We start from the raw sequence: 15,592 nt of genomic DNA on the forward strand, positions 1-15,592 counted from the left end.
TCCATGAAGTACTGTGCTATATTACCATTTGATTTGTTCGTTTTTTGAATGAAAATGTTAGGATCACTCTAGGTAATGAAAATTAATTTAAGCACAAAGAAGTTTTCAGCATCAGTAATGACTATCAAAACTGGAAAATAAGAGCAATCAAAACTAAGCACACACCGTATCCTAAGATAAAGTAATGTATAACATAAATATAAGAAAAAACAAAAATAAGCAGACAGTTACCGAAGATAAACTAATGTATAACAGAAATATAAGAAACAAGAGAGTTTACGATTACAGATGGAACCTTAAGTAAATCTCAGTTGTCGACAATCCAGACCAGAATAAGATAGCAATGCCTTCGGGAAAGTTAACAACACATTACTTGTTAGTAACAGAATGAAACTCCTTTACAAAAAAAAAAAAAAAAAGTGTTTACCACTGCACTATGAAGGAATCCTCCACTGTATCTACCACCTCCATCATTCCCGCCTCGCTCCATCTTTCAGTAGATTCCATTTTAGAAATTCTTAAATCTTGAACACTACGATAGCATATAAGTTAATTCCAACTTTAATGAGTAAATAGAGTTTCTTTCCGCCTAGGTGGTCTGTCAGGAATACTTCCTGGCTTGAACTTTGAAGCCTCGTGCCTTGCAAGTTCGGGGGGAACATGACTGTTGCTTTGGATGAGCATTTGCTTAAGATCGTAAAAGACATCAATATCCTGCAGGGTCAAGAATGTTGTGGCTACACCCTTCTTTCCTGCACGACCTGTACGTCCAATACGATGGGTGTATGCTTCAATATTGTTTGGCATATCATAGTTAATCACATGGGCCACATCAGGTATATCAGTTCCACGACCGGCAACATCAGTAGCAACTAACACATTATACCTCTTTGTCCTAAATCCTTCAAGGCTGATTTCTCTCTGATCCTGTGACTTCCCACCATGCAGTGTGCTTACCTTATAGCCGGTTTTGTCCAGATTCTTGGCAACAAAATCAGCCTGCTTCTTAGTGTTGATGAACACAATAGCAGTCCTATCTCCAAGCTCATCCAGCAGCCTCTGCAGCTTATACATTTTCTCCAATTCCTTTACCATGAACACGTGCTGAGTAATGAGGTCAGTAGCCTTTCCAGCAGTGCCAACAATCACGACAACAGGATTTCTCAAGTATTTTCTAGCCAGCCGCTCTACAGCAGGTGGCATGGTAGCACTGAACATATAAGTGGTCCGATAAATCTTCTTCTCATCAAGCTCTTCATTCTCATTCTCTGGTTTCATATTACTCGAAGGCATAGCATCCAATAAACCCATAACCTGAGGTTCAAAACCCATGTCAATCATTCGGTCAGCCTCATCAAGAACAACATAATTACACTGGTTCAGAACACAATAACGTCTCTCCAAGCAATCGAGAAGTCTCCCGGGGGTAGCAATTACTACTTCACAACCTTGCCTAATCCTAAAACCTTGCTCCTCTATGGACTGTCCACCAACAATAGAAACAACATCTGTTGAGCGAGCTCTCGCGTGGGGGCCATTACAACAGCATATGGCCCCTCCGCCTCGTTCTCTTCCCTCAACAGAGGAAGCCTACTGATATAAGCTAACATAGGGAGAACAAATGCAGCAGTTTTACCTGAACCAGTCTCCGCGACACCAATCACATCACGCTGTTGAAGTCCAAGGGGAATGGCAGCCATTTGAATAGGAGATGGCTTCTTGTAGCCAGCTCTTTCAACGGCCTTGAGCAACTCGGTAGTCAACTTGCTCTCGGCCCAATTTCTCATGGGCCGAGGTATCCTCGACCCTTTATAAGATATATTATGATCCTCCCTGAATATCCTCCAATCTCTTTCAGTCATTTCCTCCAGCTTCCTGTCCGACCAATGTCGATCAACCCTCATGTCAAAAGTGTCGTACATGTCAGCATCTCGTTCCTTATTCTTCAAGGCAGCTGCTTCTACTGCAGTCCTTGAGATGCCGTTCCTCTTACGTATCTCCTCCAGTAAATCCCTCTTAGTCCTGGCTGCCAGCTTCTTCTGCTCCTTTCGGTCTATTCCAGCACGGAATCCGCGACCGAAGAGTAAACCGGGTTCATGAGGGTTTTGGTAGAGAGAGCTTATGTCACGTGATGTATCCTCGCTGTGTGCCCAGTCGAAGGAGAACCGGGATTTCTCGGTGAGCTTAATGATCTCTCGCTTCTTGGGCTTTTCCGGGCCCAGATAATACTCTTTAGTAGCTTCGACCTCCAATCGAGCTCGCTTTCGTCGTTTTAACTCTTCGTCACGCTCCTTCTTGCGTTTCCTGCTCTCGGCCTCCCGGTCCATCGACTCTCCCGTGTCTCTTTTTGAATCTCTTCCTCCGTTCTTGCCGCCGTGAGAATCTCTTCCTCCGTTATTGTCACCGAGTTCACGGCGTAGCACGTCTCGCTGTGCTTTAGTCAGAAAGACAGGAGCATTCATTGTCGTGATACAAAGATACCAACTCAGTGATACAAATACACCAACTCAACCATACTATTTATTTATAATAGTAAATCCTATTTCTAGTTGAAATAGGATTTCTTAAAAAAAAAAAAAAAGAAAAGGGAATTGATTAGGAATTCCTCCTTTCTCCGCTAACCTAATCCTTGAATTACTAGGATTAGGAACACCTTCCTTAGCCGTTACAGTAATCCCAACACCCTTAGGATTAGAGCTTTGATTTTCAACATTCCGCACATGCTCCTTCTCCTGATTCTTATTGGCTTTTAACAGGGGGGAGCTACCCTTGTCTGAGGGGTGTCAAACTACACCCTTAACCGGAAAAATATACTGCATAGATATATTTAAAAACAATTATATACAAATATATAGAGTGGGTCGATAACCCTTGACACAAGACAAACCTCTAGTGCAATGGTTAAAGGGCGTCAAAAGTTATCGAAGGTTGCAAGTTCATTGCCGTCGCGACATAACTTCTCTTTTATAGTTATTTAAAAATTTTAAACAAACATTAAACTACGTCATTTTATTATCTGTAAGTATTTTTTTTAAAACTAGTATCTATGAACGTTAGTATCTATGAACGTGCGTTACGCGTTAATAATGGTACGTGATGATTTAAATATTTATTTATATGAAGGAACAATAAAATATAATTAATGAGCGAAATTGTATGTATAATACAACAATCATCTAAATGCCGAAAAATATTATATTACATTAGCATAATATATGAATTTAAAATAAAAGTACATCCTCAAAACTTACACAAATGATCAATCTTGTCATGTTAGTTAGATAATTATATATTATAGTTTAACAGTATTTAATGTGATGGTATCTTAACGAACATTTTTTTGTGGACAATATTTTTTTGTATATGCTTCCTCCTAATGCGTTGGTTCTTTTATTGAATGCTCTTCTTCGTTTTCGACACGAAGCAAGAAGGCACTGAATACTGGATCTGTTCTTACATTATATTTTCTTGTCAGTTGAATCTTTTTCTTTGAAGCCAGAAGTATAACTTTGGCAAGCTAGCTTTTACAGCCTCTGCTTTTGCCAATTTTGGAACTACTGATAGTACTTGACAGAAATCACCTCCCAAACCATTAAATTTTCACCAAATGGTTCATTAATATCCAGTATATCTCTAGAACTCCGGGCAACTATTTCGATTGCTTGACACTTAGACATAAGTGTTTCATCCCATATTATTATTATATTTGCTCTTCTTATAAATTTAGCACCATTTCTCTGCTTTGATATATTTGTGATGATTATTTAAGTTATTTGAAGAGGTATATCAAATCTAAAGTGGGTGGTCTCATAATACAATTGTTGCTTGTACACCAATTGCTGTTATTGCTAATGGTGTCATGCCTCTTGATATGATATTTGCAAGTAATGCATGACATAAACAAAATTATTTCGATTTCGCCGGAGACATCTACGAAGAATAATTCCGTTATACCTGAGCAGACTCTTTATAACATAGTCTTGAAAACTTGTTTTTGTTTAGGATTTAACTTTGATTGTGCTTCCTCGGACACTTGTATAGCATTTTGATTCTTAATAATATACTAATCTTTCTACTTTGTGTTCTAACGCTCTTTTTAGGGAATAAATTTATGTACCCTAAGATTTTTATTTTAACTTGAATAAGAATTTTACTCATATGATTAATTTAAAAAATAATTGAATTGGATTCTTTTGCTAAATAATTAATTAAAAGATTTAATTATTTGGTTTTAACATCAAAAATAATTTATTCTATGGTTATTCAGATCTTAATATTAGTTCATCTCTTGTTTTGAATATTTAATCTTAATTATATTTTTATCCACCATAAATTTTATTTTCAAACAGTAAAAGATTGATATGACATTTCACTTTAGATCTTTATGTTTGTAGAATCATTAGTGGTATTGACTCTTACCTACCATTTTTTTTCTCTTTCTCACACATTTATATTCTTGAAATTTTTCTTAGTTGTTGTTTAATAATTGGGTATTTTTCAATATTACACAAAAATTGTTTAGAAAATAATATTTGAGTAGGAAAATAGTTCAAATATATTATAAAAATATATCTTGGGGTTTCCCCCCTCAATTTCAACTCTTTATGCATTCTATTTAATATTACTTTTATTTTTTCTTTGTATTGGACATTATGTAGTGGTAATGTATTGCCAATACGAAGGGAAATTGATTTTATTAAACCTTCCTACATATTTTTTTATAAGAATTTAACAGATAAAATTTTATTAATTTTAAAATTTTAAATATTAAAAATCAGCATAGAAGGTATTGCAGTCCAAAAAATAGGTTAATGCAGTTGTGTCCTTTATCTATGAGTTCTTCCGTTCAATATTTTAGGGCAATTTTGATATATTGATATTGTATTTATGCTTTTATAATAATATAGGCTCTCATTTTCCTAAATGGATTTGGACAATATAATACATTCTCAAATTAAATTAGTAATAGGACTTATAATACGTTTTCAAATTAAATTGGTAATAGGAATTTTTAAGAAGTATATCCTAAAAGTAATAGGATTACATGACCAAGTATATTTACTTGTTCATTTTTATATGGATTAGACAACCCAAAAGTAGTTATACTAATAGGATTCCTAAAGGTACATGTAGGATTCCTAACGTGTATTATTATGTCCTAATGCTAATAGGATTATAAGGCTAATATCTAGAATTTCGGTTATGCCCTTTTATTAGGAGTTATTATGCTTAAAATTATAAGGTTATTTTTGCAAACCGACATTGTATTCATGCTTTTATAATAATATAGATATAGATTAATAAGCGATATGACATGAGGGCAATTGGGATTAAAGAAATCCCTAATTTCAAAAGTCAAAAGGGAACATCTCTCACGGCTCACGTTCTCAAGCTAGTGCTCATTCTTGTAGCCGAGACACCGACTCGTGTCATTAGTCTTCTTTGCAAATCGCTGCTGGTCGATCTTCGCCTGTCATGGCAGCCACGGTAAGTTCCCTTACTCTATTTCTTTGCCCCCTTTTTTTTAGAAGTTAGAAAATGTCTTTCTATAACTTTCACCGAAATAATTTAATGGAGGATAATACAAATATTTTCCTTGAATATCTAAAAGCTTTTATTTTTATATAATTCTAGGTGTCATAGTTCTTTCTAATATGCTTAAAGATTATGATGAAAAAGAAAAAGAGAAAACTACAAAATAGAATTAGAGGACAAACAAGAGTGGGTTGTGAAAGTTGAACTCTGCTCTATTGTGATTATATAAAGTGCAAATTGTGTACTTCTTATTCCTTGTTACATTCAATGATTTTTAAGTATTTGGTTGTTTGTATTTTAATTTTTTTTATCTCGGGATTTGTGACTGTGACTCTGTGAGCATCTTGGACTTTTAAGTATTTCTTTATAGTATATATTTGTAATGAAACATACATCAGAAGGAAAGGATTAATTCCAGTAAAACAAAAAGAGTTCTTGTATTATCAATTTAATATTGAAGGATTAATTCCAGTAAAACAAAAAGAGTTCTTGTATTATCAATTTAATATTGGGAAACAAGATATAGAGTGAAAATTCATGTACCAAAATTCATGAAAGCTTGGCCAATTTGATAGTTTTTATAACTGTGAAATGTGATATTTTATAGAAAATATTACGTGTATTTCTTCTAATTAAATTTTGTTTTATAATTCAGAATCAAAAATCAATGAAACAGTTTTTTTCCAAAGTACCAAAATCAAGTTTGACCGCTCATAATCAATCTAACTTGGAAGAAGATGCAGTACCAAAATCAAATTTGTCCACTAATAATCAATCTAACCTGGAAGAAGATGCTAATCAAACGGAAGTACCACTGCATTCTTCTCAAAGACAACAAATTAATCTTGAAACTTTAAACCCCGATTCGGCAGAAAGGACTCAAATCTTGGACTACCATCTAAACCTCCGCGATGTGATTAAAAGAGAATACATTCAAAGAGGTGCTTGTCAACCTCAAGAACATAACTTTACTCAAATAGATTTTTATGGAGTAATGCATCAGTTTCTATCCTAAATGGTTCGATGAGTATCATGAGTGGTTGGAGTATAGTATAAGTAACGATGCAGCATATTGTTTGAGTTGTTATTTGTTTAAAGACGATAATATTCATCAAGGTGGAGGTGATTTGTTTTCGAGCATAGGGTTTAAGAGTTGGAACAAAAAGAAGAGCTTTGATAAGCATCTTGGTGGGCCAAGTAGCTTTCATAACCAAGCAAAAAGGAAATGTGTAGATCTGCTACGGCAACTACAGTCCATTATATCTGCATTTGAGAAGCAATCTGATCAATTTAAGATATGGGTGAGCTTAAAACCGGTAGAGGCTTGAATCAAGAACTTGGTCTTTCAAGAGCTTGTGATACTCGTTGGGGATCTCATTACAAATCTTTTAAAAAATTTATTCTTATGTTTGACTCTGTTCTTGATGTTCTTGAAGCACTTGTTGTTGATGCACATTTGATGGATGAGAGAGCCAAGGCAATGGGATATCTCAAAACTTGTCAAATATTTGAGGTTGCATTTGATGAGAGATGTTTTAGCAATCACAAATGAGCTAAATAAATGCTTACAAAAAAGGAGCAAGATATCGCAAATGCCATGCTAATTGTAGAAGTAGCAAAGAGAAGGTTGCAAAGTTTAAGAGAAGATGATTGGGATTCACATTTTGAAAAAGTATCTACATTTTGTATGAAGTATGGCATTTTGATACCTAATTTTGATGAGCCATACGTTAACTCTTTATGATCACGACGTACATCTACCGATCTTACTATTTTGCATTATTATCGTGTTGATGTATTTTGTAAGATTATTGATTGGCAAATTCAAGAACTCAATGGTCGTTTTGACGAAGTGACTGCTAATTTGCTTCATGGAGTTGCTTGTTCGAATCCATTTGACTCATTTTCTAGTTTTGACATCAAGAAGTTCATGAAAATGGCTAAATTATATCCTGATGACTTTGATGAGGTTAGTATGGGTGCACTTGAGAATCAACTTGCGACATACATTATTGATGTCTGGGATATTGATGAAAGGTTCTCCAATTTGAATGAACTTTGTGATCTTTCAAGAAAATTGGTTCAGACAAAGAAACATTTAAACTTCCCTCTTGTATTTTGCTTGGTGAAATTTGCTTTGCTTTTGGCAGTTGCCACTGCCTCGGTTGAAAGAGCTTTTTCGGCAATGAAGTTTATCAAGAATGACATGCGGAATCGAATGAATGATGAACTTTTGAGTGGTTGCTTGGTGCCTTATGTAGAAAAAGATGTATTTAGTACAATATTTAATGATGATATTGTAAAAACATTTCAAGAAATGAAACCTCGTCGAGTATGATTGTAACAATATAATATTGTTTTGCTTTAGGCTGTGGTAATTTTGGTTTTGCTTCTAAGATAGAGTTACATGCTTTCCGTCACACTATCTTATAATCTTTTTATTGAAACATTTTCTATTAGAGTTGAAAATTATTATAAAAAAATCTTCTTCAAATTTTTGAAGCAAACTCCGTCGTTAGCAAGCTTTAAGAGGAACTAAAGGTTCTGTTATTTTTTGGTATTACTATAGTGGAAATCTTTTAAATTTTCTCTTTGTTTCATGATCAGTTTGGTAGATCAGTAACAAAATCTGATTTTGACTTTTATTTCATTATGCCATAACAGTCGGATGTTTGTGTATTTACTGAGAAAGAGAACTAACGACAAACCAAAGGGCAAGGGGTTATGGATTTAATGGTTTTAATGGGAGGAAAGGTAGGGGAAGCGGGTCTGATTAAGTTATGGTAGGATATGGGGCTGAACGGTCGGGTCTTCTATTAATGGCCTACACCTGTCCAGTCCGTTAAAACAAGGGCACGTTTGAAACTTTATCTAGCGGTAAGGGTATATTCGATCTGATAGTATGCGGAGGGTATATCGAGACAATAAATAATAGTATAGGGGTATTTTTAACTCTTCTCCCTTTCTTAAATGATCAGATATTAAATCCAATAGGCAACGGCGGTTGTAGGGTAAGATCCCAAATATTTAAGGCCCCAAAAATATATAATTTAATTATATATTAGTTAATACAAAATTTCAAATTTTCTTTTTTAAAATTTGGTAGAGATAGGTTTGAATGAGTTACTCCCTCCGGTCCACTTTATTTGTTTTTTATTTTATTTTCATACATATTAAGAAATTCATATTTTAACATTACCAATGAAATTGTGGAAAAGGGTCAAATATATCCGTTTACTATCAAAAATTATTTAAATCTTTCCTTTGTTATACTATTTGGTCATTTCGGACCCTACCGTAATACTATGGAATAAATTTGCCCTTATTTCTAATAGAGGGCCACTGTCAGCTCCTTATTAGACTCATGCCCAATTTAATTTACCTGGTTCAAACTCACCTACCCGACCCACCCTTCATCCTTTCTCGTTCAAATAATGAGTTCTTTCATCTCCTTTACTTTGCTTTTTACTGTTACCTTTACCGGCGAAGATTGTTGACAAAAAATAAAATGATTATTGGCCCATTAGCCATTTAAGTCATATCCTCCTTACAAAATAGCTGAAATATATGAAGTTGATTAGAAGCTAGGTTGAAATTTTAGTGCAGCTGGTGCAGATAAGAGTTTGTGTTATAGTTTGTTTTAAAAAAATGACCCGAGAATACAACAAGAACAAAGTACACCCGTAAGCTTTTTCAGACAGAAACTAAGAAACAAGGACGAATCCAAGTTCTTCAAGTCTCCTGGTTTCAATGATCTGGGTCTTGAAAATTTAAATTTAGTGTTCATTAGTGTTTGAAAAATTAAAAATTATGGTTGAATACAGTCATTAGCTGTGAAGAACTGAGTTGGACGAATTGAGGCAAAATGCAGAATCCTTCAAGCTTCAAAAACCAAACATTGAAAATTCTTTAGTGAATGGTCAATGATTATGCTTAGTTATCTCTCTAAAGGTGGAGGTGGATACTAAGGCACAACATCCAAACTCAAAATCCTTCTATAATCCAATTAGTCTCTCAACCAAATCTCTTACCTAATTCCCAAATGGCTCGTACAAAACAAACTGCCTGAAAATCCACCGGAGGTAAAGCTCCGAGAAAATAATTGGCCACAAAAGTAGCCAGAAAGTCAGCTCCAACCACTGGAGGAGTGAAGAAGCCTCACAGATTCAGGCTAGGAATAGTGGCGCTCCGTGAGAATTGCTAGTACTAGAAATCAACTAAGCTTTTGATCCGTAAGCTGCCGTTCCAGCGATTGGTTCGTGACATAGCTCAGGACTTCAAGATTGATCTCCGCTTTCAGAGTTCAATTATGGCTGTGCTTCAGGAAGCTTCTGATGACTTCGGCGTTGAAATAAAAGAAGGGTGAAATTAATTTTAAGTGAAGAATTTTGACTCGGGTTCATGGGTTAAAACCTTTTGAAGGATCGAGTATTTTAATTGGATTTGGGCTTTACTTCCTAGCGTGCCACGTGTCTTAGTTGTTAGACCCAAGGACTCTTTTGATCTAAAGTATAACGGTAAGGTTAATTTTAAACGGACAGTATAACGGAGGGTAAGTTTAAATCATTTTCGATAGTTATGGATATATTTGACCCTTTTCCGATGAAATTGACTATATTGACATTTACTATCTCTTCACATTTTTTCATTTTATTTTATATTTGACATAATGCCATTTTGGGATTGGTGATGTGATGATTAGCAACTCCCAGAATCGAAGCAACTAGCATAATTGATCAGCATATTTTATAACAAGTAGTACGTGGACTACTTGAGAAGTGAAACTCCAATCTGAGATGGATGAATCCAATTGCATTGGAAAATAAATATAACACATACTCCAATACTATTTACTTCAAGGAAAATTTTTAAATAATAATTAATTCACTTTTGAAATCTAGAAAAATCAAATAAATTGGACCACAAAAAAGGGCCAAAATATCATATAAAGTGGACGGAGGGAGTAATATGATAAATCTTTTCTCTCATTAAATTAAATAATATATTTACCTTTTTATCAATTTTACTTTTCTTCTAAGTATACTTTTTTCATGTTTCTCACGATTTTACTTTCTAATTTTAACTCAGATTCTCTAAATTAGCTATTCCTTTTGGCACATTCATACGTCAAAAAGCAAGTTTTGTGTCTCTTTTTTTAACTAAAATTTTTCCGAGGGAAGTGTCCCAAGTTAAAAAAAAACTCGATGAATAATGTGCTCACCCCTTTATCATTTTCACTTAATACAATATTTTTGTATAGAGGAGAACTTAATATCATGACGTGCGCCTATCAGAATCATCATGTGTATGTGTTGCGCTCTCACATTAGGCATTTTTAGAGTCTTATTATTCTATGGATTTTATGAGAAAAGTTTAAGGGTCTTTTGATATATTTCAATTTTAGCGAGCAATTTCATTGAGACAATTGTCGCATTTGCTAACTTAATGGCACATTTGCTATCTTTAGTATTCTTGTCATTGTTGTCTTATCTTAATTGAAACTTTATAAAATTTAATTGAGAATGTCAAGAATGGATCGTGGCTCAAGAGGGATGCTAGTAAAACCTTGATTTTCAGGCCCTAGAGATTTTGAGGCCCAAAAACTTTTTATAGTGTATTCTATGATTTTATTTTAGCTTAGGCAATATTAAAGTTTGCAGAAAAATAAAAAGTATAATTTTTTTGTAAAAAGGAAAGAAAAAGAGATTGTCTATTATATAACTGTAAAATACTTTAGAACCTTGAATTTGTAACGACCCGGCCGGTTGTTTCATGAGTTACAGCCCCGTTTCCCCCATTTCTGCTCTTTATGTGTTGTTCAGCTATGTTTCATCATATCGTGTTGGTTGTTCTGTGTTTGGAGTGGTCTTGGAGTGAAATGAGACACTTAATCTCTAATTTAGGAGCTTAATTTGGAAAAGTCAATCGAATGTTGACTTATGTGTAGAAGGTCTCGGATGTGAATTCTGATGGTTCGGATAGCTTCGTTAGGTGATTTTTGGACTTGGAGCGTGTTCAGAATATAATATGGAGGTCCGTGGTAGATTTAGGCCTGAATTGGCGAAACTGGAAACTCGGAGTTTCCGGTCGGCAGTGGAAATCTTGATATCGGGGGCGGAATGGAATTTCGGAAATTGGAGTAGGTCTGTTTTGTCATTTGTGACGTGTGTGCAGAATTTCAGGTCATTCAGATGAGGTTTGACAAGTTTTTGCATCGTTTGCGGAATTTGGAAGTTTGGAAATCCTTAGACTTGAATCCGAGGGTGATTTGGTGTTTTGATGCTGTTTTGCGTGTTCTGAAGGTTTGAATAAGTTTGATTGGTAATATGTGACTTGTTGCTAACTTTGGTTGGGATCCCGAGGGCCTCGGGATGAATTCGGATGGTTGACGGATTGGTTTTGAGGTTTGAGAGTTGATGAAATTTCTGGTGTGTTTCAGTTGTCATAACCGCACCTGCGGAGTGGGAACCGCAGGTGCGGCAATGCAGAAGCATATCAGTCGCAGAAGCGGCCATAGCTGAGAGGGCAAGAGTCGCAGTTTCGAACATCGTACCGCGCCTGCGAGACCGCAGGAGCGAGAAATTGACCGAAGAAGCGGGTTCTGGAATTTAAGTGAGGACCGCACCTGTGATGGATTTTCCGCAGGTGCGGCATCGCAGATGCGACTAGAGGACCGCAGATGCGGAAGTGCTGGGCAGAAAGTATATAAGTTTCCCTTCGCGAATTTCTGCCATTTCTTCACCATTTTTGAATGAGTTGGAGCTTGGGACCTGTGATTTCAAAAGGGAATCAAGTATTTTCAGTGCGTAAGCTACTTGGGCTTTGTATCTTGTGTTTATGGCTATTATTCCTTTGTTTAATCATGATATTAGTGGGAAATTAGGGAAGAAATTTGGGGAATTAGGGCTTGACATTGGAGAGTTTAAATTGGGGATTTGAGGGACCATTTGAGGTCCAATTTTGATGATTTTGGTATTTATAGACTCAGGAGTGAAAGTAGTTTCTAGTCTTACGATTTTTGTTGGATTTCGAGATGTGGGCCCGGGGGCCGGGTTTGAGCAAATTCGGGATTTTGGGTCTAATTTGATAATTTTCGTGTGGGTTTCATTCCTTTAGCGTGTATTGACGATAATATACTGATTTTGGTTAGATTCGGAGCATTTGGAGGCCGGAGGGAGAGGCAAGGGCATCGCAGGTTAGAGTTTTGGCTTGGTTTGAGGTAAGTAACGCTTCCAAACTTGGTTCTGAGGGTTCGAAACCCCGAACTGTGTGTTCTATGATTAAATATTGAGGTGACGCAAACGCCAAGTGACGGGCGTGTGGGCGTGCACCGTGAGGATTGCGGCCCGGATCACTCCATGGCATCGCTTAGTGACTCTTTCTTGTTGATACCTGTGTAGTGATTATATGATTTAGTTAATGAGCTGTAAATCATGAGAATTATCATGTTAGGGCTTCTCGCCGATACTATTGAGACTCGAGAGGTTGTTTCTTGCTGTCATATCATTATCTTCATTGATATTTTATACTCAGTCTTGTTCATGCATATTATATCATGTCTCAGTCTCGGTTATTGTTATTTGGCACATCATGTCATTGTTTCGGGCTAGTTTCCCGGTATTGTGAGCTCGTGTGTGTGAGACTGGAGAGTTGTGATTGAATGAGTCCGAGAGCCTGAGTTTGAGTGACAGATATGGGATCGGGCTGCACGCCGCAGCAAATTATTGATTATGCCTCATTGGCTTGTTATAACGCTTGGGCTGAAAGGAGCCGCTCCGGAGTCTATACACCCCCAGTGAGCGCGGATGATACTATTGAGGGATGGATTTCCCTAGACATGGATTTGTCCGAAGTACTGATATTATTGAGGGATGGATTTCCCTAGACATGGATTTGTTCGAAGTGTTGATACCTAGAGATGGATTTCTCCTCAAGGTTGGATTACCCTTGTTCCTCGGTACCGGTTGACTTGAGGTCAGTGTTGTTTATATATATTCCAAGATGGATTTCCCTGGGCCGGATGGCCATATGCGGTACCGAGTGGTTGAGCACTTGAGAGTGGGAGCACATGGTGCATTTTCATACATTTCTAGCATTGACCTGTAGAGTTTTACTGAGCTTTATACTTTACATTGTTCGGATTAGCACTGTTCTTTACTTTCAAGTTAAAAATATTGAATTGCCAGCATGCCTACCTTTCTGTACAATTTAAATGTGTTATAAGTGTTGACGTTTAGTTCGTCACTACCTCTCAGTCCAATGTTTGGACTTGTTACTTACTGAGTCGGTGTACTCACGTTACCCCCTACACCTTGTGTGCAAATCCAGGTATCTCAAGCCACGGTAGCGGCTGTTGATTGTTCCAGACGCAGATTTCACCGAAGATAGCGAGGTAGCTTCCTGACGTTCGTAGTTCCGCCTTCTCCCTCTTTATCTTATTTCTAGTATACTTTGGATATTTCAGAGTATTTTGGTCTAGTTGTGTTTCGGAACAAGTGTAGTATTGCTCATAACTTAGTGACACCCGAGGTCGGGCTTGTGTTTTTCCGCATTTGTTTGGTTTTAACTTTGTATCTTTTATGGAATATGAGTTGAAAATGGTATTATTTAAGCTTTAAATGAAATGTTGAACTATTTTGAAAATGTGTCGGCTGGCCTAGTTTCACGATAAGCGCCATCAAGACCGGGTCGGTTTTGGGGTCGTGAAAAGTTGGTATCAGAGCCTAGGTTACATAGGTCTCACGGGTCATGAGCAGGTTTAGTAGAGTCTCGCGGATAGGTACAGAGACGTCTGCACTTATCTTCGGGAGGCTGCAGAACCTTTAGGAGAAATATCACATTCTTGAATTCTTCTCATGCGAATCTGTGATTCTGGTAACTAAACTTCTGTTATTCTATTCTCTCACAGATGGCGAGGACACGTGCTATCAGTCAGGACAGACAACCACCAGTTGGGGCCACTAGAGGTCGAGGTCGCGGTCGAGGCCGTGGTAGGGGAGGGGTGTAGCCCGCACCGCATATAGGGCAGCACCTGCAGATCCACCAGCCGCCCCAGTTCATGATCAGGTCCCAGTTGCGGATGCTCCAACAGGACCTACTCAGGCACCGGCTGTGCCTATTGTTATTCCGGGACTTCAGGAGACCTTGGCTCAAATCTTGACCATGTGCACTTGTCTTGCTCAGGCGGTCACAGTTTCTACCACATCAGCTACTTCTCAGGCGGGGGAGGCACTCAGACTCCCGCCGCTCGTACACCCGAGCAGGTTGTTCAGGGACTGCAGATACCGGAGGCACCACCAGCCCAGCCGGTTGCACCTGCTTCGGATTATGTAGTACCAGTTGTGCCTGATAACGAGCAGCGTCGATTGGAGAGGTTTGGTAGACTTCAGCCTCTGACTTTCAGTGGTGCAGAGGGCGAGGATGTCCAGGGTTTCTTGGACAAGTGTCAGAGGATTCTTCGTACAACGGGTATTCTGGAGACCAGTGGGGTCGCATTTACTACTTTTCAATTTTCTGGAGCTGCCTTCACTTGGTGGGAGGCTTATGAGAGGCATAGGCCTGTTGGTGCAGCGTCCCTTACCTGGTATCAATTCACCATTCTCTTCCTGGAGAAGTATGTACCGCATTCCCGTAGAGAGGAGCTGCGTAGGCAGTTCAAGCAGTTGCGTCAGGTAGACATGACCGTGACGCAGTATGAGATAAGGTTCTCAGAGTTAGCTCATCATGCTATCTGGCTAGTTCCCACGGATAGGGAGAGGATCAGGAGGTTCGTTGATGGCCTCACTTATTAGCTACGGATTTTTCTGACCAGAGAGAGGGTATCTGGCACTTCTTTTGAGGAGGTAGTTGACATTGCCAGAGAGATAGAGTCGGTTCGTCGCCAGGAGCGAGTTGAGAGGGAGGCCAAGAGGCCTCGGGGATCTAGTAGTTTTGGTGGTGTACCTTCTGGGGGTCAGTTTCAGCACGGCAAAGGCCGTCCATTCTGACATGTTTAGTCAGCTCGTTCGGGTCACCGTGGTGGGTCATCTGGCCATGGTTCTCACAGTTCACATCAGGG

At 37.7% G+C, this 15,592-nt stretch overlaps 1 protein-coding gene and 1 pseudogene across 1 annotated transcript; one reads left to right on the forward strand and one right to left on the reverse strand.

Annotated features, from left to right (window-relative positions):
* Positions 1 to 28: 28 nt before the first annotated feature.
* On the reverse strand, positions 29 to 2,914 carry LOC109215256 (annotated as a pseudogene).
* A 3,918-nt stretch (positions 2,915 to 6,832) lies between these two features.
* LOC109215253 lies at positions 6,833 to 9,901 on the forward strand. The gene is made up of 5 exons (XM_019379282.1): positions 6,833 to 7,012; positions 7,112 to 7,207; positions 7,343 to 7,804; positions 7,904 to 7,909; positions 9,785 to 9,901. Exons 1-5 carry the CDS (start codon positions 6,833 to 6,835, stop codon positions 9,899 to 9,901), a joined length of 861 nt encoding a protein of 286 aa, XP_019234827.1.
* The last annotated feature ends 5,691 nt before the right edge of the window (positions 9,902 to 15,592 follow it).

This window comes from Nicotiana attenuata, unplaced genomic scaffold, assembly GCF_001879085.1.
Source record: "Nicotiana attenuata strain UT unplaced genomic scaffold, NIATTr2, whole genome shotgun sequence".
NCBI classification, from domain to species: domain Eukaryota; kingdom Viridiplantae; phylum Streptophyta; class Magnoliopsida; order Solanales; family Solanaceae; genus Nicotiana; species Nicotiana attenuata.